The sequence below is a fragment of the Harpia harpyja genome, chromosome 11 (genome assembly GCF_026419915.1).
Source record: "Harpia harpyja isolate bHarHar1 chromosome 11, bHarHar1 primary haplotype, whole genome shotgun sequence".
NCBI lineage: Eukaryota > Metazoa > Chordata > Aves > Accipitriformes > Accipitridae > Harpia > Harpia harpyja.
The window spans coordinates 21,664,470-21,686,564 of NC_068950.1; the positions used below are offsets into that span (position 1 = coordinate 21,664,470).

The following is a 22,095-nucleotide window of genomic DNA, read 5'->3' on the forward strand; positions in this document are numbered from 1 at the left end:
TGCCTTGTATAATCACTTCAAGACAGCCTGTATTTCTGTTATAATTTATATTACCCAAATTGTGTTTTCATGCATTTATCTTTTCCTGTTGGAATATTTAGTCAATATGTTCCAAACCTCAGTGTTTTTCCTCAGTATAAGGTAACATTTTTGTACTTCTTACGCAGTCCCTCTTTGGTGGTGATGCTGAAACCTTTGATATAGCTGCAGCCTATAAAACCATTTGCTGCAAATTAGATTTTCTTCCCTCAGGCATCCCAGCTTGTCTTTACACAGAAGAGAACCAAAGCAAACAAACAAACAAACCAAAAAACACCACGAAAAAATCAGCAAGGAGGTGATTTTCACTTGCAAACTGCAAGGAACTATATATAATTATAAAAGAGTATGGTGATCTGTATGTAAAAGCCTAGCCTCCCTTGTCATTCACACAGATTTCAGAAATTTTCTGAATTTTCTCAAATAGGCCTAATCTGTTAGTTAAAGCTGAGAAGAAAGATACTAGTATTTAGTCACTAAACATCCTCTGAATCTGTTTTGAGAAGAATGGTTGTTAGCTCTTGAATTATAGATTAAGCAGTATTGCTGCATGTGTTTTCCTGTCAAATATCAGTGTGGACTAGTGTGTTCTGGCAGTAGTGCTGCATTAGATTTCTTTTGCTAGCACATTTAATTATATGCACTGCAACTTTAAAGGGAAAGTACAGTTGCCTTTCTCATCCCAATTGCTGAAGGATAAAATAAGTTTCAGCAGTTGAGGACTTCTTGATTCATGACTTTATACTGTGAGATGCTTTTATTCCAGCATAGTCATACAATTTGTTGCTCTCTGTATGGTACAAAAGTAAGAGGCTTCTCTAAAAATAACCTGCTTAATTTGTGGGCATAGTGAACTGAATACAACTTGAATATTCAGTTCAAAAGTACAGATTGTGATGTGAAAATTACCTTTGAACTGAAATTTCTGAGGAACGTCATCAGCTTGGACCTCCTTTGAGCAGGGGGTGCACTAGATAACCCGTAAAGGTCCCTTCCAACATAAATTATTCTATGATTCCTTGAGACTGTTAAGTAGATTTACCACTGCATAAGGAAAAAAATCCACTTCAAACTTTAGACAGACTAAATCAAAGATTTTTTTTTTTTAAGTGAGAGAATAATAAAAAAAAAATATTTTATGTAATGGGGAATAATCAGAAGAATTTTTCAAAACTTTTTTCTAGCAAGAAAAAGATCAGACACCCTGGAGTCAAAGCAGATTGTCCAGCTTAAAACTGCTTATAGCACTCTCCATCTCTTTCATGTTGCCAATCTTCAAAAGATTGGATCTCCATCCAATTCCACCACCCAATATGGAACAATCAAAAAAGTTATTTCTGTGATGGTATTGTTTGATAATGGAGAATTAAACATCTGGTAATTCTGAAGGTTTCACTTACAGTGGTACATTTTGTGATGAAGTCCCACAAACTGTTAGGAAATTGTGTGAATTCACAATGTGTTACGAATTTAATTCTACTGTATACTATATCTTTACTACTGTTCTTCCCTATCCTTTTTTATTCTTGAGAATGTCATACTGAATTATGAGTAGAATTTTACAGGATACCAGAATCTATAGCATTTTAAGCCATGAAGTGAAAGACTTCTATTAATAAACTTTACAGTATCTCTCTGCGGTAAAAAAATATTATGCATAATTTATAGATTGTCTAATTCAGACATAGGTGCTAAATGATGGTTCAAGGTTAAACAATGACTCAACAGCCAAAAAGAGCAACTGAGTTGTAAAACAAAGAGCCTCCAAACTATCTTCTTTTTTTCTTAAACAAGGTATTCATACCCTTATTTCAATTACAGTGTATTTTCTTTTCTAAAAAGCAAAAACCTAATTAAAAAGTAAAAATGAATTTACTAGACTAGTCAAAGGGATTTAATGAGAATTATTCCCTATATACTTTAAAATAACTTTCCTATATAAGTAAAGATCAGTAAGATTACAACACTTATTTAAAGCCTGTTTGCAATCCAAACTCTGAAACAGCAACTCTCACACTGCCTTACTCAGATACACTGTTGTTAGCGCTTCACTGTTAGATGAGAAACGATTGTAAAATTGCAGAGACAGCTCCCTATTTCTACCAGTCATTCATAAACCAAAATGAATATAAAGAAAAGCTAACTGTGATAGTATTCCAAAACCTGAAAAACAAAGAAGTTAGAACAGAATGGAACCATTCTAATTACTTGAAATATCTGAAAAAAAAAAGTATGGATTGCCAGTTTGCAAGCACCCTTACATACATTTCTTAGCTATTGAGTAAACAACATAGCTAATCTGCTGTTAGCTATATATGCTTTGTCTAGGCCACATCCTGCAAAACTTAAAATGTTAGCCAAGACTCAAGTTTAAGCCCTCACAGACAGATATCAGCATATAAATTTCTAGTATTCTCTGAAAACTAAACCAAAAAGTATTGAATTGTGGTCTAATTTAGTTAACAAATCTCTACCCTCACTGCCACCAGAATCCTCCTTCCTTCTTTTAGGTCCCAGGTGTACAATATCCACTACCCTTTTTATATAGCTGCCCCACCCTGTGATTAGCAAAACGCTTTACAGACTTGTGAACACAAAAAGTAACAGGAAATTTGGAGCCATGTTTTCCTTTCTGCTTTCACTGTGCATCCAAACAGCTGCCTGCTTTTTGAGAGACAAATCTTGCCCCAATGTGGAAAATACTTAATGAAATCCTGCAAAAGACGTATAGTTTTTTGTTTTTTGGGTTTGTTTTTGTAGTCTTCACCTCACCCTGGCAGACCTCTTTCACTGCATGTCACGACCAGTGCAATAGGGTTAAGTTGCCTCTACGGAGAATAACACATACGTCTGCTGGCACAGGAGCTGTACCGAGTCACACAGAACCTAAAAGAAGTAGCACGAGGAGTCAGTAGGATTTTGGGTTTTTCGTGTAAAAATTAGGGACACACACACACCCCGCCAATCACTTTTAATTACACGGAGACTGGCACAGGCAGACATAAATACAACAGGCAGACGTTTAGTTGTTCATCTATCGTCTTGTATTAAAGAGGATTATAGGACGTTCTCCCTACATTAAAAGACGTAAATAAGGGTTTTGCTGTGCGGCCGCAGGGAGCCATACCCCGGGGCTGAGGAGACTCCGCCAGCTGCTGCGGGGCGGCAGCTTCCCGGCGCTCCCGACGCCGCCGAAGCGTCGAGGTTTTCCGCTCGAAGGGGCAGGTTTGACTCAGAAATCCGTACGCAGGCGTACAGGCCTGGCGGAGACGAGAGGCGAAGGCGGCCCCTTTTCCTCAGGCGCCCCGGCGAAGGCCTGCTCCCCACTGCGCGGCTCCCCGCGGAAGTACGCGGTGCCGGACCGGCCGCTCGCAGCTCCCGCCTGAGGCGGCGGCGCGCGCCGTTCCCGCCGCGGCGGGCGCTCGCGACGCTGCACGCCAGGGGAGGTGGTTGTTTGCGCGAGGCGGGAGGTCAGCGCCGGGGAGAGAAGATGGAGGGAGAAGCGCGGCGGAGCCCCTGGGGAAGGGCGGGGGCGTGAGGAAATGGCTGTTGAGGGGTCAGGGGCGGCTAGCGGCGCTCCGCCCTACCCCTCGCAGCCCCTGCGGACAGCCAGGAGCAGGCCCCGGGCGAGACCTGGTACCCGTGAGGGCTGGGTGGGGCTGAGGCGGCCCTGGCTGGCGAAGGGAGGGCTGGCGCAGCCGCGGGCTATCTGGCGCGGAGCCTGGGGAGGGCGAGGGCGCAGCCTGCGGGCCAGGAGCGTGTGGGGATCTGGCGAGGGGAGTCCAACAGGCCCACTTTGCTCCCGAGGAGGCAGATGACTGGCCTGAAGACTGAGCCTATTTCCTGGCTTTGTACATATATATATAAAAAAATACATATTTATACTTATGGATAAAAGACCTCATGGGGCAGTCAAGTTGCCAGCATGCTTAGCCCAGCTGCTTTGGTTGTGCTGGACCTGGTGCCCGTTAGATCTGCTAGTGAGCCCTGGGCTGCACTTGTCACCTGGCAGAAGGGCTCTGGAAAGCCATGTGCCCGCAGGACCATGTTCCTTCACTTATGCCGTTCCTGTGGAGTTCATCATTCATTAGGGCCTTATTTTTAGGTTTAGTGGGGATATTTCTTGTTAAATATGTGTGCTAAAAATGTAGTTTTTAATGAAAGGTGGGAGAGTTGGAAATGCGCTAATGGTTATGACTCTAATGCCACGTTGAATTATGTTAGCTTATTTATAAAATGCAGGCACTAATAACTAGGTTCAGCTCATAGTAAGTCTAAAGCTAAGGCCTAGCAGGACATTTCCTCTTGCACAACGTAGTAATTATTTAGATATTTTCTGCTTCTTGCTATGTTGTAGAAATTGTTTTGAGCCATACATGCACAAATCCAGATATAAAATAATCTGAATTGTAAGATAAAACAAATGATAGATGAGAGACAAGAAAGCAGGCACCTGAGCGAGGAATTATTTATTTTTCCGCTCTTGCCAGAAAAGCTAAGGAAGATTAAATATGTTGCAGTTTTGTGAACACTGTGTAGGTGTGCTGGATGGAGAGTGATGAATTATGAAACTTGCTTTTTTAGGATTGTGTATGATTATAATTGTTTTATAAAAATGTTATTTACGTCACTGTATGTGGAGGGAGAAGTGAGTGCATAATTTTGCTAATTCCTATGTTTTTTGTCATTCTCTGAATAGAACTGGGATCAGGTCTACCCCTGCTTAATTGTGAATTGAACACCACTGAAAAGAGCAGACTTTGTAATTTGATACATTATAAAGTACTTCACAAAATAAGAGGGTTTTATTTTAGCACTAGCAAAATACTATGGATAAGAACTTTCAAGAAGAACAGTTTACAGGAATCATTAAATTTACACCTCCTTTGTACAAACAACGCTACCATTTCGTTAAAGATTTAGTGGGGAAATACAAACCTAAGAAGGTTGGTATGTTTTGTATTTTTATAGATCTGAAAAAAGTTAACATTAGGTATCTCAGGAAGACAGGAAATGCATAGATAACGTGCTGACTTAATTACCAAACAACAGTAGTGGAGGAGCTATTGTTAAAACTGAATTGCATTAGCAGACACTTGATGATCATGTTTTGTTTTTCAGGGGTGCATATAGTTAATATTAATTGATGGGAAGGGGGAAAAATCTAAACAAGAAAAATGCCTTAACCTGTTTTGGAGAGTAGGGGGCATTCTGGTTTTAATTTAATGCTGAGGATTTGGGTTCAAGCTGCTTTCATCATAGTTTGGTTTTGCTTTCTAGAGCTGTTAGTTCCGTATACGATATCAGGTTTACCTCATCATTCACGTGGATGCTCTCAGAGGAGAAGTGACATTAAGAGTGTGGGATTATGTGAGGCTAACTCTCCTCCACTTTCTTAAGGTCTTGTTGCCCCCTTCTGTTCCCCCCCCCCCCCCCAATATACCAGGGCTCTTGTTTTGGTACTCATTTTGAAAAGTTAAATTATTTAAGTAATGTTGTGTGGTGTTTGCTCTCTTCTAATATGTCCTCCCCCACCCCCAGCACCTCCTCGCAAAATGCAAAAAGTTGAGAAATACCTCTGTCTTCAGTGTTTAACTGTGAAACTGATGTTAATGTCTTAGGGAGCATGCAAGAAATTGATGAGAAATGCACCTGCGGTGCCCTCACATAATCATATTTCTAGTAGCTAATAAAAATCTAATACAGTCTATGAAGTCGTGGCACTGTAATCTGCTTTTAAATAGAACATATTCAGGACTGTTGCATCCGTACTGAAAGGTTTGAATGTTCTGATGTAGGATGTAAAATGGGGGGGAGGGTAAACTTTCTGTTTACTCACAGGGTAGAGGTAAACTGAATAGAAACAATTCAGGATTTTCACAATGAGAATTGAGCATTGTGCTTCAACCTTGACTTAGCCTGAGAAAGAACAGAGGGGTTTGGTTTGTGTACTCAACCACCTCTTAAGCTTACAGGAGAGAATATCTATTATATGTTTGACTTTGTGGTCTGAATATCCCCAGCTTTCCCCACTTAAACGTTAGACTGAGCCTGTAAACTTGTTTTATGCAGATCCTTTGGTGCTAAGTTGGCTGCTGGTGAGCCTATTCTCAGTGTTTTGGATGGAGAATAGACCAGTGAAAAGCAGTGGTGAATGTGAAAATTGCTGCAGCTTTAATACTTAGAAACATACCTTACTGTTATTTGAGGGAATATGCCTTCATGTGGAAGATGTTCTCCACAGCCAGTGGGATGTTCTACATGTATTTGTTTATGGCTGTAATAACAAAAGGTTAATCCATTTAAAAACTCTTGTAGGATCTTCATATAATTTTTTTTAAAGAATTTTCAAATCCTTGTTTATCCTGCTTGCAACTGTAAATGTAGTTATGATCGTGAAATGCTTTATTCTATCATTAAAAACTTATTTTGACATAAATACGGAATTTTTATTTTATTAAAGTCTCTGAAATTACTTGGAAATATGCAGTGTTTACACATTGTTTAATATCTAATTTGCAGGTGGCAGATTTAGGATGTGCTGACTGCACGCTTCTCTGGATGCTGAAATTCTGCAGTTGCATTGAAGTGTTAGCTGGGCTAGATATCTGTACAAGTATAATGAAAGAGAAAATGTAAGCTCTTGCATTGTGTTAATTTAAGGTTTGTATTTGGCTTGACTTAGTGGCATGTTACATAATTTCTTGTAAAGAATTTCAAAATGAGGGTAAATGCAGAAATACCAGCTTGGTGAATGAAGAGCTATCCATTGTTGTTAATTAGTGTCCTGGTTTCAGCTGGGATAGAGTTGATTGTCTTCCTAGTAGCTGGTATAGTGCTATGTTTTGAGTTCAGTATGCAAAGAATGTTGATAACACTGATGTTTTCAGTTGTTGCTAAGTAATGTTCAGTCTAAAGTCAAGGATTTTTCAGCTTCTCATGCCCAGCCAGCGAGAAAGCTGGGGGGGGCACAAGAAGTTGGGAGGGGACACAGCCAGGGCAGCTGACCCAAACTGGCCAAAGGGGTATTCCATACCATGTGATGTCACATCTAGTATATAAACTGGGGGGGAGTGGGGGCGGGGGGATCGCCGCTCAGGGACTAACTGGGTGTTGATCTGCGGGTGGTGAGCAGTTGCACTGTGCATCATTTGTATATTCCAATCCTTTTATCATTACTGTTGTCATTTTATTAGTGTTATCATTATTAGTTTCTTCTTTTCTGTTCTGTTAAACCGTTCTTATCTCAACCCACAAGTTTTACTTCTTTTCCCGATTTTCTCCCCCATCCCACTGGGTGTGGGGGGGAGTGAGTGAGCGGCTGTGTGGTGCTTAGTTGCTGGCTGGGGTTAAACCACGACAATTAGTTACATTGCACCTGTGTCTGGGGACTACTGGGCTGTAGATACCCATAACATCACCTAACGTAGTAAAGGTGCAGGTCATGGAATGGCTCTGAAGGTGTGTACATCTGAGAAATACACTGTTTGTAAAGGTACTAATACATTGTATTAGTAGTATCTGTTTATGCTTATATATGACATTACTGTGGTATGCAAATCTGATCTTTTTAAAATGTGCATGTAACTCTCTTTTAGTCACCGTGGTGGGAACTTCATTCTTGTTAACATTTTTGAAATGCGAAGGTTAGCTCAATGTTTTGTGTCTGGCTTAGAAGGCTCTAAAATGTGATGTTTATGTGATCTTTGAAGCATGGGTCAGACTGGTGAGGAACACCAAAGTTTCTCTCTTGGAAGCTGATTCATATGGTTTCAATGAATGCGTAGGATGTAGATGCTGACATCACTTGCTCTTTCTCAAAAATGAAGAAAAGTAGCCTTCTGTTATATTTAATGTTTATTGTGTGTTTTGTCTGATGCAGTATTTCAGAATGAAATTTGCCCATATATTTTAGTTCTTGGTCCACTTTATTTGGAAAAAATAGGTTAATATGCTTGCCTAATAACTTCCCCCAAAATCCTGTAAAGTGTGTCTAAGCCAGACTTACTGTGTGTGTCTAGAATTGAGCTACTATCAGAATTTACAAGTGATTTTCCAAGTGGCTTGAGAGTATAGTGGAGATTTTTGTAAACATGAAGGACAACTGCTGAATTAACTCCTCTGTGCTTTCTGTCCTATTGTAGAGAGTCATAAAATGTGTTTATATTAGACATTCTGTTTTTTTAATCTGTGTAAAATAGTTAACCTTTTTGAGATTTAAAAGGTATCTATGTAGGGTGTTAGCTAGTTCAGCTACATGCACCATTTATCTTGTCCTAAGGTCCTTTCTATGACATTGTGTTTTTAACACTTTTGTAGGCATAGGTTGTCTCCTCTTCCTGTTGATTATTTGCAACCGGCTGAAAGACCCCTAACTGTTACCTTGCATCACGGTTCAGTTGCCCATAAAGATCCTTGCATGCTTGGTTTTGACTTGGTAACTTGTATTGAACTGTAAGTATTAGGCCAACATACTATGTTTTCCTAAGTTCATTAGGGTTCAGTTTGGAATTTTGTCCATACTCTAAACAGATTTGATCAAAAGAGTAGCAGAATGTGGCATTTTCTAACTTGTGCTTAAATTAACAATACTAAGAAATTGAAGTGGTGCTAGCTTATGGTGGAAAAAGAATATTAATGAAAAAGTCCAAAAAGCAAGAGGAAATTTTCTCAGACAAAAACCTCTAAGCTGCCACTCAGCCACAGTGCCAGTGCTAATATTGCAGAGCTAGGCTTAAAATTACAAGGTACAGATATGGGTTTGGGGTTTTTTTTGACTGTTTTTTAAGATGATTAAAATATAGTAGGGTGTTTTTAAAGATATAAGAGAAACTTATCCTTTACAGAATAGAGCACCTGGAAGAATCAGAACTGAAGAAGTTTCCTGAAGTGGTGTTTGGTTTCATGGCTCCAAGCATAGTTGTGATCAGTACTCCAAATTCTGAATTTAACCCTTTGTTTCCGGGAGTGACATTATTCAGGCATCCAGACCACAAATTTGAATGGAACCGAGTGCAATTTCAAAGCTGGTAAGTTTACTGAACATTGTATGCAGACAGCTTTGAGTGTTCAGTAATGTCAGAAAGGAACACCTATATGTTTTCAGAATGGTTTGTGTATGTGGTTTGGTGTCAGTGGAGTTTCACACCTACGGATTTGGCGAAACATTTCTTTGCTGTTATGAATAGTTAAGCATGCTTTGTGGGTTTTGCATTTAATGATGGTTGTTAAGTTGGCTTTTTACTGTAACTGCTCTGCAAAAATATTTAAAACTTTTACTTTCCCTTTTATATATCTTCATTACAATTAATGCATTTGAAGTGTAAGGTATTAATTAACCTTTTCACTTAATAATAGCCTGCTATAGAAATGCTTCATAAAAACCTGAGAAATGTGCTTACTATGTATGATGTGTAATCAAAGCACTCAATTAGTCCAGACCTTTCTGTAAGAGTATGCAAGCAGATTTATCAAATAATCACAGGAGCAGAGCATCTTGAATAAAGTTAAGGATAGTTTAGTGGATCATGGCACAACGAAAGATTTTATGCAAAATATATGTACATGACAGAGGGTTGCATGAGATATATCTTACTCTAGTATCAGTAGATGTAATAAAAACAAAAAAAAGAGGGAGTGGGATATATATCCTGTGATAACATTCAACTGTCAGGCAGCTGTGGAAGAAAATACATGGTACAGTAAAGGATGTCATACCTCAATAGCCAACTCTTGGTCAGAAATCTTATCTTGGAAAATTTGCCACTTAGGTTGTTTCTGCCATAGACTTTAAAGTATGCAGTGATTTTTGAGTATATAGTTTTGCAAAGCTTGAAGCATATATTTTTCCCTAAATAATCATAGTAAAACCTGCCTGCATTATTAGCTAAAGGATGAATACCTTAGAGACCATTTATAAGACTTAAAGTAAATTTAGATTCTGCTTTTGGATATATGTGAATTAAAAATATTGATAACACTGAAAGAGTGATTTTTTTTTTTTTTTTTGTGCTGCAAATACCAGAAAGTCTTTACATTTGTGTTGTGAAATCAAAGTATTGCAATATTCTCTAAAATACATGAGATACTAATTTAGTTTACTATTTCTTCACGGAGAGTAATGCAGGTAGGTAGTGCCATTTTAGTTCCCAGCCCCATCACTTTTTTCACACTGGCTGATGTACAGTATTACAGGATTGGTTTCCATTTAGATGTCATGTACATTGTTGTAACCTTGATTAGGTAGACTTTACTCTTTATACGTTTACAACAAACCTCTTTTTTTTTTTTTCTTTTTTTTTTTCTATTAAGAAATGGTCTCTTGTGCTTTCGGGGTGCACATGTTTTTTATTGGGTCTTCTCAATTTTGTTCTCTAAAATTGGTATTTTTTAGCTCACTTTCAGTGCATTTAAGACAGTGAGTAAGCAACTGTGAACATGTATATTCTATGCAGATATTTTAGAAATAATAGTAATGTTTGCTTGCCTAAACTACCAATACTAAATGATTCAGACTGTGGTAGGCATATGATTACAGCTCTGATTCGGCAAGTTTTGACAGTGCTTATCTTCAGGCATGTGAGTATTATTAGCGAAATTATGCTTAAGCATTCACAGGGTCTTGCTTCTGTTAGAGAATGCGTCTTTATCACATTAAAAGATGAATATTTAGTATGATTGGAATAATTTGTCTTTCATAGGGCTCTAGAGACTGCTAGACGCTATGATTACTCAGTGGAATTTACTGGTGTAGGGCACCCACCAACAGGAATGGAGAACGTTGGGTTTTGTACCCAAATAGGTGTGTTTGTTAGAAAACATCCTCAAACCAGTGAATCTGCTCAGTCTGAGAAACCCACTGAAGGAGTTTACAAAACAGTAAGTATTATTTTCTTCCTTTAGGAGGATGAATAAAGAATAAAATTTTCCATGACCTGCCTGTGAAGGTGTTCTATGGTCTACTATTGCTATTCAGTCTTAGCTCTGATTAACATACACCATCAGATCAAGAGAGTCGATGTCCATGATTTGTGTTTCTAATTGTATAAAGGCCTTTAACTTTTAGGTTATCCACTAAATAGCAATACGGATAATCATTCTTATTTTAATGTGCTATTATCCTTAGAATGAAAATTCTCCTTTCCGCCAGGTATACAGTGACACTATTTTTATAATAGTTCCTCTAATCATTCATTTTTTCATCATGTGGTTGTTGGCACTGACAGACTTTTCAGGTGCATAAAAAATAAAAAGCATAAAAAAGTATTTCTAACAGAGTGTGTGTTGCAAAGAACTGCATATTCTTGTCAAATATATTGTCAGAAGGAAGGCATTTCCCAGAAATTTGATTGACAGGACCTCTTTTCTGTAGTTTGCCTTACTCAGTAGCATTTGATGTTACACGCTGATCTCGGTGTTTTCAGGTAGCCAGTTCTGGTTTTTGCAGAGGCATGGGATCTTGCCAAGTACCCTGTTCTTTGGTGGTCCACATCAAACCTCTTTGTTTTTCAGCACTAAATGGCTTTTTCTTTAGATAACATCAGATAATATTTTTGTAAAGTACTCTGCTTTGTGTTGCAGTGTGTCACACCGACAAAGCCTAATGCATCTAAGTGCCATGTGGTATAAATCAAAGGATGGGGGTTTTTTTCAGAGATAACATGAAGTAATAATGCAAAAAGAGAAATACATTGGGTTTTTTTCTCAATCTTATGAGGCCTTAAATTATTTGTTTCAGTGAACATATTCTAATATTTCACTTCTTTGTTTAAAGATCTATATGTATCTTTAAGTGACTTGTGACCTGATGTGAAATGTCAAGTGATGTTATGGGAATGTCTTTTGTAGTTTCCAAGCTATAAAGACATTCTACACACTTGAAATTTCACCTGTCATCTACTGCCCTTAGTAGAATCGTGAAGTGCTCTTTAATGCTCAACAAACTTGGAAATATGTCTAGGTGACTGACACATACTAGAAATTGCTCTCATTATCTTCTGTTACAGGGTCATTATGGAGGGAGTTTTGACAGCAGTATCCTTTGAGTTTAAACAAGATTGTTATATCTCATGTGTTTCTTATCAAACCTGGATTATTAAATTTTTATTTTATTATGTAACTAATTTATGGGAATACATCAACATTTCAAGATGTAATCAGAAAGTAAGAAGGAATAGTTATAGACTGTGGAACTTCAGTGGTAGTGTGTTGGTATAAAGCGTTTCCTAGTAAACTAGTGGAAATGCGATTGTCTGCCTAGTTGCCTTGATTGCCTTGGAGTATAGCTCAGTGTAAAACATACTGCAAGTTCACAGATTTTGATGTCACAATTTATTTTTTAGCATTCTCTGCATCTGTGAGAGCATATTTAATGTTTTACTCTGAAATCAGAACAAAAGACTTAGCTGCAGTCCTGGTTTCCAGATGATGGTTCAGACGTAGTTTAGAAGCTACATAGCTGTGGAACTGTCACAGAGCCTCATGATGAGTAATGTGGAAAGTAAGAGAATGATTAAAAAGAATTAAAGAGTTGCAGGGCTTTACCTTTCCTGATCTACAAGTATAGCTTGCAGATACAAGCCTGATTTTTTTGAAGTTCCGTTAACTTATCTAATTGCCATTGTAGTTGTAATACATAAAATCAAGTCATATTGTCTAGTTTCTCTATTATCTGAAAATGTTTAAAGCAATAAGCAAAACAGGATTGAATCAAGAATTATGTTCACATTTTAGAAGCTCTTTTTGATAAGCAAATGTTAAAATCTAAGCCTATGATAATGATAAATATTTTATGTGTTCTTGTATGTTGTAAAGGTCTTCAAAGCAGTGTATCCAAGTCTTAAAGATGAGAAGTACCTCCAGAATGCAGTGGTCAGTGAAGTTATTTTCACAGCACAAATCATTAAGCGAAGTCTGCTGGACTGTGTAATGTCAGAGCATGAGGAGTATAATGATGATCCTACTGAGAGAAAATCCAAATTCCAACCTTCAATGAACTGTTTTTCAGACAATCTTGGAAAACTGGTTGTTGAAAAAAGCATGGAACCAACTGTCAATGGACATGTGGTTTATATACCTCTTACAACAATCTTTTCTTTTCCCAAAGTGAATCAACTTTGTGGTACCTTTGAGAAGTTATGCAAGCTTATTGCTGGCAAGGTCACACTGAGCAGTGATGGTTCTGCTGTGATGTTCAATACTGAACATGAAAATGAAGAGAATTAGATCGCAGATTTCTCGTACAAAGTTCAGTTAAAGTAATGAAAGTGGTTTTTTAGTAGCTGTCAAATGGTGTGTTCTGTATGCTAACTAGAACCACAAAATCTTTTCTAAAACTTCCAGTATTTATCCATCAGCACCTCTCTTGTTCAGTGAAGATGAGTGCTTCTGACAAAGATTGTAGTAACTCATAGGGCTTTGGAGTATCAGGGGCTAAAAGGAAAGAATTAATTCCCATGAAGAAAAATTTTAAGTATTTCTGTTTGTTTTCTGTTACCGTATTGTACTTATCATGACTAGATTCCTTTTGGTAATCTTTTGTTAGCTTTAAGGATAGTTGATGATAACACAGAACTATGTTGTTGTGCTGAATAATAGGAGTCAGACATAGGTTTAGGGCAACTTTTTTCTTGATAGAATAAAATTTATAGATGCCTTTTTCAAGATGAGCACATACGCAGCCTTCATGAAAACTAAATGTTGTTCCAGATAAATTGGAATATGCGACAAACATTTATAGCTCAGTAAATTCAATAGTGGGGAGAAGTGCCATGATGTTGGATGTGAGGTGGGGAAAAAAGGCAGTTTTAGCCCTATTGTCTTATCCAGTTTCTTGGTAACTGCTACTTGGAAAATAAGTTGCATCCTGTAACTTTCCAGAAGCTGAATTTAATTAATTTGAAACTGGTATCTTTGACTGTTCTGTTTTTGAAAAAATAAAAAAAATCTGTCACTGTGAATGCTGCCCTGGCCCTGGCGTATCTGGAAAAAAAAAAACCCCAAAACACCCCCCTGTGTTTTCACATGCAGCTGTTGTCCAAGAAGTCTTGACAACACATTCAGCAGAAATGAAAAGCAGAGGTGTTACAGATAGTAGAGCTTACTGGCTTGGCCAAGGTGATTTTTTCTTAAGTAGAGCTGAATTGTATGTGTAAATACACAGTAAGCAAATGTTAGACAATGGACTTAGGAAAACAGAAATTTTGAAGGATGCACAAGATTGGCTTGTTCATACAGGATTAATGAAGCAGTACACTACAGTTCTTTTTAAGTTTCTTTGTGTACCCAAATTTTTTTAACCAATAATTTTAATATCTCAACTGAGTATTTCTAATGAGTAAGGAGATGGTTAATTAAGAGGCCTCATTCTGTGTATGTTTCACAATGTCATTGGCAGCTTCGAATGAGCTAGTATTATCAGAACTGACTTCATGTTTGTGAAATGCAAGTTACACAACTTTCTGAAAATAAAAAATTCTGTGTAAGGACTGACCGTTTCTTAAAGATGGTAACTGCATTCTACCTTCTACATTTTTGGAATTCACTTGAAATGATTAAGGTGAAAGATCAGACATAAAGGAAAAAGGCAGCTGTAATTCTCTGAATTGAGAAATCGCACAGAATTTGTAACAGGTTGAGTTTCAGGGAAAGAAGAATGATCTGCAGTGCTCTGTCATGCTGAATGATTAAAAAATGCTTACTTAATAAGCTTTGTCTTTAGTGGGAGATTTTTCTCCTACAACAAATAGACATGGATTATTAAAAATTAATTTCACATGATATTTAGAACTAGAATTAATTAAAATTCATCTTTAATACGATATTTAGAATGCTTTCACTTTTTTTGACATTGTGATATGAACTTGCCATAGTTGTTATGTTAAAATATATGTAAAATTCAAAATTGGTAAATATTCTTTGGACACTAATAAGCATAGCTGTTTGAGAGTAGCATTGGTTTGTTATGAGAAAATATCTCTGCAGTTCACTATATGGTTTACTATAGTTTAAAAGATTTTTGGACCACAGAACTTCCTGTGTCGTTTCTTCTTGAAACATTGTATCTTTTAGTGTATTTCACAGCATGATCACTTTAAAATGAGGAAGAGGGAAGAGAAGGAGGACCTGTCAGATTTGGAATGATATTCTTTGAATTGTGTATTCAGGTAGCATCTACTTACAGGAGTGTCTTGTGAACAGACGAGACTGCATATGAATACATGCTTGGTTTTCCTCAAAACAATATACCCTTAAGGCTTTGTAGCTACATTTGGAAAATGGTTTGTGTGAATATTTGGTGGACTGATATGAAGGGGCCTAAACAGTAATCCAATTTTTAAGGGGTTCATGGATCCTCTCCCCCTTCTTTGTAACAGGGTTTAGTTTTTAATGGTAGCTAGGGCAAATATCAATTCTTACGTTCTTGCTTATGCCTTTCCTGGGAAAAATCTGAAGTCAAACTACAGATGTTTGGCCCCATGTGTTCACAGTGTTCCTTAGTATATATATATGTGTACTGAAACTGAAAAAGCTATTACATATCATATACAGAAGTGCTATTTAGAATATATACATTTTTAATTGAGACTGATTGATAGCTTTTACTAAAACAAACTATGCTATTTTGTGTGCCAGCTTTCCAGGCTTCCACTGGCTTAAATCAATTTTAATTAAGATTTTCCTTAAAGTACTGAAGTAACTGTCTTTTCAGGAGCAGTTAAACCCTTTCATAGGATTCACTGTGCATAGCTCTTCATTATTAGGTTGGTCTTTTGATTAAACTATTATGCATATTTGTGAATAAACACAGTATTGTGGCCACTTAAACTGGCAGTTTGAAACCAAGGTCAATTCTGATGTCTCAAATCAGGATGCTGAGGGCAAGTTTATGAAAATGAAATGTTTTAGACTGCATGTGGTAATACCACTGACCAGGAGATGGTACATAGATCTCAAAACAGATCAACTTTAGGTTGTTCAAAACTGTAAAATCCAAATAAAGTAGATGAAAAAAACCCAAAATCAAAACTCAAACAGAAACAAAAAAAACCCCACCACCACAAAACCAAAACAACCAGTGCAGTATCCTGAATATAAGGGAAATAACTTGATAGCTATTGAGCAAGTTAGTAGAGATTGATGATGGTCAGAATAGCTGAACAGAATGTTTCTGATCAGTGTTTTAAATTAATAACGAAGTGAGGAAGTGGTATAAGTTCTAAAAATATCCCCTTACTTATTTTAATAAATAAAAACCAACTGCCTAATTGTGAGAGCTGGAGGTGCTAGTTGTCTGTCTCCTCAGAGATTTCTCAAACAAATAGATCTCACAGCTAATAAACTTCTGATGTGTTTCAGTCCTGTCACCCATGGGCTTCCATGGTATTAGGCTCTATTCCGTGCTTGTTATCGTCATGTGGACAAGCAAGGTTTGGATCATTTGGCTACAGCTGGGTTATATGTATCTCATAACAGTTAGTTGTTAGGACTTTTTTGTTTTTCTGTTTAAACTGAGTAGAAGAAACATAGGAAGGGGCTTCTGAAATGACAGAAAAAATGTTATGCAAAAGTCCTTTGCATTTTCTTCCTCATTCACAAAACCAAACATGTTGTAATGCAGTCCTGTATGCAGCCAGTTCACTGGGAACATCCCCAAAATAAAATGCACTGACACTAGCATGTACTCAAATGAGGATACTGGGGAAAGATTAGTAGATCATAAGAGAAGACAATTTAAAAAAAAAAAACAAACCCCAAAGCTAGTCCTGCATTTACAAGTTCATGAACAATTTTAGCTGTGATCAGAAGGTCAGTGCTTACAACTCTGAACTTGGACAAAGCTTTGCTAGCATGTGCTCAGAGATTTCCCTTCATGTAAAAAAGAAAAAAACCCAACAGTTATTTAATTTCTAGTTTTTAACAAGGACGCAACAAAATGAAAAGAACCTGTCCCACAAATGTTAACAAATGTATGAAGATGTGTTTGCCTTTCCTCTTGTTGGCAGATCCCCCTGCAAGGCCACACAGGGAACTGAAGCAACTAATCTGTCACAGAAACTGGTAGTGGTGCAACAGGTGGGAAGAGGAGAGTGGGCAAGAATGAGCAGTTGGGTGGGGAGAAGACAGAGCTACTTATTTTGCCTCAAGAATTATAAAAAGTCATTTTTTCCCATGCTAATCCTTGTCTCTGTGGTGTTGTTTTCCCATGCTAATCTTTGTGTTGTTGTTTTCCCATGTCAGAATGTCTACAAAATGCACCTAAGCGTTCAGTGACAGCATTCAAAGTTCTGGTACTTCCTATCTCTTCTTTTTTTTCTGTAGTAGTAAAGGAAAACCTTTTCCTATACCACATGGTTTTGCCTTCGTATATTACATATGGATATGCAACAGCGGTGCATAGCCTTATCTTCATTCATGAGATGTTTTCCTTCCAGATTAAAAAAGAACTGTGTCTAAATTACATGTTTTCCTTACAACATGTACATCACTAAAACAGTGTGAAAACACAGAAGTAGAAAAAGCAAAGCATTTTAAAGAAAAATACCCTAGTGATTATATTTGCAGCTGCTGGTATTCAGTAATGTGACTAGCATCTATGAATGTTTTATGTATATACATGTATACTTTGTATTTCTGAGGGAACTCTCCACTGTGAGGTCCTTGTTTGCTGATGAGATTTGCCTTTCATTCTATAAGGAATCTGTTGATTCATAAAACCAGAAGAGAGACAACCCCCCACAAAAGAAATTCCAGGATATGCTGCTGAAATACAGAAAAAAAATCGTTTTCCTTTTTGAATTGAAAGACAGCTGAGACTGGAGTTGGTTGTACATGGTACAGTTATTTATCTTAATCCTTACTATACAATTAATTGGTTACTGAATTGATCTGAGTGCCTAATAGTTTGTACTCTTAATTATGATTTTTTTTTAATGTAAGAGCAGATACTTACTGCAGAACCAAAAAACTTGGTTATTTGGAATGCATTGATGAGAAAAGTAATACATACCACAAATAGTTTTGTTAAAAAAATAAGAAGGTAATTTACAAAGTTATACAAACTGTATGAAAAGTTTTATTAGTAGTAATTCTTTACAGTCAACTGAGGAGGATTAGTTTTGTCATTTGCAAGGTGAGGAGGGACTATATACAGTGCCCTCACTTTCCCCAAATACTGCTCATTGTGCAGTCTGCTTAATAATTAACCTACCAATATGCCTCACAATTTGAAATTGATTTTTCATTTATGTAAGACTGATATACTACTTTTCCTCTCCAGGAGACAGATGTACTATGTACTACTAATGGTGCCATTAAATACTTTGTGGACTCGAGGTGGAGTTTAATAAGCTGCAGAGGTGAAGTTTGAAAAGCAGTAGAGAAACTGAAATGGACATGAACTTCCAGTTAAGTTTGTGATTTTTGTACTAAAAAAAAGACATAATTGTTTAGAAACAGATTCCAAGCTGAAGACATGAGTTTATTGAATGTCTGAGAGATTTGCATTTAAATACAGTAAAAAAAAAAAAACACAACCAAAAAACCCACAAGCCACCAACACATCCTGAATAGTTTACTATATGAGAGTCTCCAGTATTCTTATAACACAGTTTACCAAAAAAAAAAACAAACCCAACCAAACTACATCTAAATATGAAGGTTACATTCCACTTAAAATATGCACAATTAGAGAATCACTTCATAAAGAGTTGTAACTCAAACTCAGAACAATAAATTACTAGGATACAGTTTTATTAAAAGCTTGATTTCTGTGTAAACTTCCTATTTAAAAGATCTGCTCAGGCAAGAAAATAATTGGTTTCTAGTAAACAAAATATCTATGGCAGTTAGCTGTGTCTTTTAACATAGAATACAAATTTGGGCTATGGAAATTCCCTTAAGAATTACATAAGTAGCTGTACAATGTTTTTTAAAAGTCTGTTTTCCTCAAACTATGCCTATCTTTCCTAGTAAGCTTAAGTAAGCTACCATCTAACTACTACTGGGTTTAATAGATTTGTCAACAAACAGAGCAGTGTTAAGAGTACTGAAAGCAACTAATTTATTCAAATTTCATGCATCTTTTGGCTTGCAGTAGGATTTTTTTGGTACAAATTAGTTATATAACAGGAAAGGAAACTATCATGTTCTGAGAGATAGTTGTATACTAGCAGTTACGTAGGTTCTGTTTAAAATTCCCATGGAGGACAGAAATGGATAATACCACACTTCTATTAATAGCAGCTAAAATATAGTCTTTGTATTAATTCTTTTACCCATTAAAACACATTAAAAATATTATAATTAACAGTAGGAAATAAAAGTATTTAAGTACCATAACTGAGAAATAGCTCATATTCATCATATTCAACAACAGTACTCAAGCTTTAAAATCTGAAATTTCCTTAAAAAACACAAATAGAAATTAGTTTAATAATTCCACTATGGATTTATGGAAAACAAAGCCTGCTTTTCCTAATTTAACCTATTAAATATGGCCTACTTCAATAAAAGGGTGTCAAACATCACTCTGAGCCGAATTTGAAGCATTCAGAGCTTAAAAAAATGGCCACGCTATTTGTATTTTTATTTAATCCAAGCCTTACTGATAAACAATACAACTAATCATAACAAAATTAAGGTCATTTGCAGTTTACACTTAAATACAGCAGAGCCCAGCCTGAATGAGAATTGTGTCATCTAACACATCCCTTTAAAAATGGATTCTTTCATAATTCTCAATTTTAAGAGATCTTTCTTGCCTGTCAGGCAAATCACTGTTTGTGCAACTTTAAATACAGTACATTGACCTTAATGTAACAGTAGACAAATAGTGAAAGAAGTGTTCGACAAATATGTTGCACAGTAAGACGTTTTCAGAGTGCAGAGTTCGTCTACAATAAAGTGCTTCTCTTAATAAGTTATATTGATAATAGTATAGATGTTTACCTAGTTTTAAAGACTAGGTTGCTTAGTAAATAGGTTAATCTCCCTGTACCTCCCCAGTCCCGCAAGGCACATTCAAAACATGAGCAAAGCACTAACTAAGAGTGAAGGACTAAGCTACAATAAAAAGTTCTAAGTGGTAGTAAACTACTGACTAGGTTTGTAAACAGTACCATCCCATTGAATCTCAAGGTTCATGCATTACTGAAGAGAGTTTCTGTGGAAGCAGCTTTTGAACTCCAGATTTAATAATCAAGCTAGCATTCTTCATAATATACTACTATGCCTTAGTATTTTGATGTGGAATCCCACTTCGTCACTTGCACAAAAACAGATGTCACATTTGATGCATTTAAGCCTCTAGACTTCATTTACAGTTAACACAACTGATTACTGGCTGGTTTAGATCTATTTAGTTGGGTTTTTTTAAAACGCATGTGAAGTTCACCTCTACTGTTCAACCTTACAGTGAAGTTGTGCTCAGTACTCCTAAGAGGTTTTGTTTATGTTAAAACATAGCTGGGCTGTTTTGTGGAGGCCTTAATTTTGACTTGATAGAAGCAATTAGCTTCTGTAAGGCTAAAACAGCAGGTAGGATCAAATTGACTAATTAGTTTCTTCAGGTTCATTTAAGACAAACTTTCAGAAGCTTCTTTAGAAAAGAAGTTATGAACAAAGTACATCACCACAAGTGATCTCCCATATAAAATACTGAAACGGGACTCACTTCATCATGCTTCTAAAAAATGTTTCACGCAATTTAAAAAGCAAGTAATACCACTAACATCAGGTAGAGCTTACAAAAACAGTCCAAGTGCTCGCACAAGGTATACATAGCTAAACATTGCCTTCATACCACAGAAGATGAAGCTCTATGAGTAAGAGGCATTCCGTTACTTTTAAAAAAAGATCACATTGAGTTCATTTTAGCTTTCACAACCCTTGCAACAGAGCAAAGAAAACCAGAAGTATCAATGCCAGAGCTCCAAGTTTTCCTCGTTTGTCATTCTAGTCTAGCGTTTTATCACCACCTGCTCATATGCTCCAGATCCTGCTCTGAAAGAATGTTTGAAAGAAGTTAGTTCAATTCCAATTTAAATGGAAGCTAAACAGCAAGTATCACAGATCAGCAAATTTACTGTTTAAAAAAAAACCCACCCCCCCCGCCCCAAACCCAACAAAAAAACCCCAGCTGAACACCTAGTGCCAAACCAGTTAAATGTGAAGGGTAGAAAACATGCGTAGTTACCATGTCACTCAGTAACCTACACTTTAATGCTTTAAAGCATTTTGTGTTTTACTACAGTCAAAATGAAGAATGATAAATAATGTTACTGAAAAAGAAGATACTGTTGGACTTCTCTATAGTTCCTTAAATATTACCTTTTGGGTACCCCTCCCACCCCAGCTATATCATATGCAGCTAATACTTTTTATATACATATATATATAAACAGATAAACGTATCTAAAAACCAGTAAGTGATAGTCATCTTATGTTAAGATACACGAAAAACATCTTCCAGTCTTTTGTTCATGCTGAATTGTAAACAAAACTGTCTCACCCCCCACATGACATAGCACAGTGGGTTGTTTTACATGGCAAATTGCAGTACTATGTAAAAAATCAATAGGGCAAGCTCTGCCTTAGTATAATATTCTGCCCTGACTGTTCTGGTAACTGAATTAGGACAGATCTCTATATACTACTGTAGTGTGCTCTGTAACCATACATGTTATCCTAGATAGAAATTAGTGTGCCCAGTTTGCAAATAAGCCAATGAATTATCTTTTAACTAACAGTATTGCTTGCTTGTGTAAAATGCATTTATTTTATAACTTTCAACACATTATCAGTAGCCTTTATACGTAATTCCAAAAGTACTTGCTGAAATACTGATGCTATGCTAATTTCTTGAGATAAAGAAAAATCTTAAGAGTTACACTGGACTGCAGAATCATGGAATTAGAGCATATTGTTACCTGTTTTTAATGTTTTCTCATCTAAGAAGTCTAATACATTCAGGTCAAGTCATATATCAGAGTATTTGAAGAGGGTTTAGAGAAGAAAAAAATATCTCTGATTCTAAAACAACTACAGGAAGATAATCTG

General features: G+C 36.7%; 2 protein-coding genes across 9 annotated transcripts in view; one reads left to right on the top strand and one right to left on the bottom strand.

Annotated features, from left to right (window-relative positions):
• The first annotated feature begins 2,995 nt into the window (after nucleotides 1-2,995).
• Nucleotides 2,996-14,554, top strand: HENMT1 (HEN methyltransferase 1). 5 transcript variants are annotated; one of them, XM_052802005.1, is made up of 7 exons: nucleotides 2,997-3,890; nucleotides 4,739-4,985; nucleotides 6,562-6,674; nucleotides 8,359-8,493; nucleotides 8,886-9,068; nucleotides 10,740-10,917; nucleotides 12,853-14,554. In XM_052802005.1, exons 2-7 carry the CDS (start codon nucleotides 4,869-4,871, stop codon nucleotides 13,261-13,263), a joined length of 1,137 nt encoding a protein of 378 aa, XP_052657965.1. In that variant the 5' UTR covers nucleotides 2,997-3,890; nucleotides 4,739-4,868; the 3' UTR covers nucleotides 13,264-14,554. The 5 variants fall into 5 exon arrangements, with proteins under 5 accessions (XP_052657970.1, XP_052657965.1, XP_052657966.1 ...); XM_052802006.1 differs by having other exon boundaries at nucleotides 2,997-3,509; XM_052802007.1 differs by having other exon boundaries at nucleotides 3,162-3,264.
• Nucleotides 14,555-18,496: 3,942 nt separating this feature from the next.
• EEIG2 (EEIG family member 2) overlaps nucleotides 18,497-22,095 on the bottom strand; it is a 30,500-nt gene continuing 26,901 nt past the window's right edge. The window contains exon 11 of one of the 4 annotated variants that reach the window (XM_052801382.1): nucleotides 18,497-21,039. In XM_052801382.1, the coding sequence (XP_052657342.1) occupies nucleotides 20,997-21,039 (43 nt within the window). In that variant the 3' untranslated portion in view covers nucleotides 18,497-20,996. Of the gene's footprint in view, nucleotides 21,040-21,075; nucleotides 22,093-22,095 lie in introns of those variants that run through there. The other 3 variants (XM_052801383.1, XM_052801384.1, XM_052801381.1) reach the window with 3 other exon arrangements.

Excerpts from the sequence above, each read along its gene's own strand:
- HENMT1 (XM_052802004.1), top strand. The coding sequence starts at position 4,869 with ATGGATAAGAACTTTCAAGAAGAACAGTTTACAGGAATCATTAAATTT. Across the intron at positions 9,069-10,739 it reads CGAGTGCAATTTCAAAGCTG|GGCTCTAGAGACTGCTAGAC; the intron begins GTAAGTTTACTG and ends TGTCTTTCATAG. Across the intron at positions 10,918-12,852 it reads CTGAAGGAGTTTACAAAACA|GTCTTCAAAGCAGTGTATCC; the intron begins GTAAGTATTATT and ends TATGTTGTAAAG.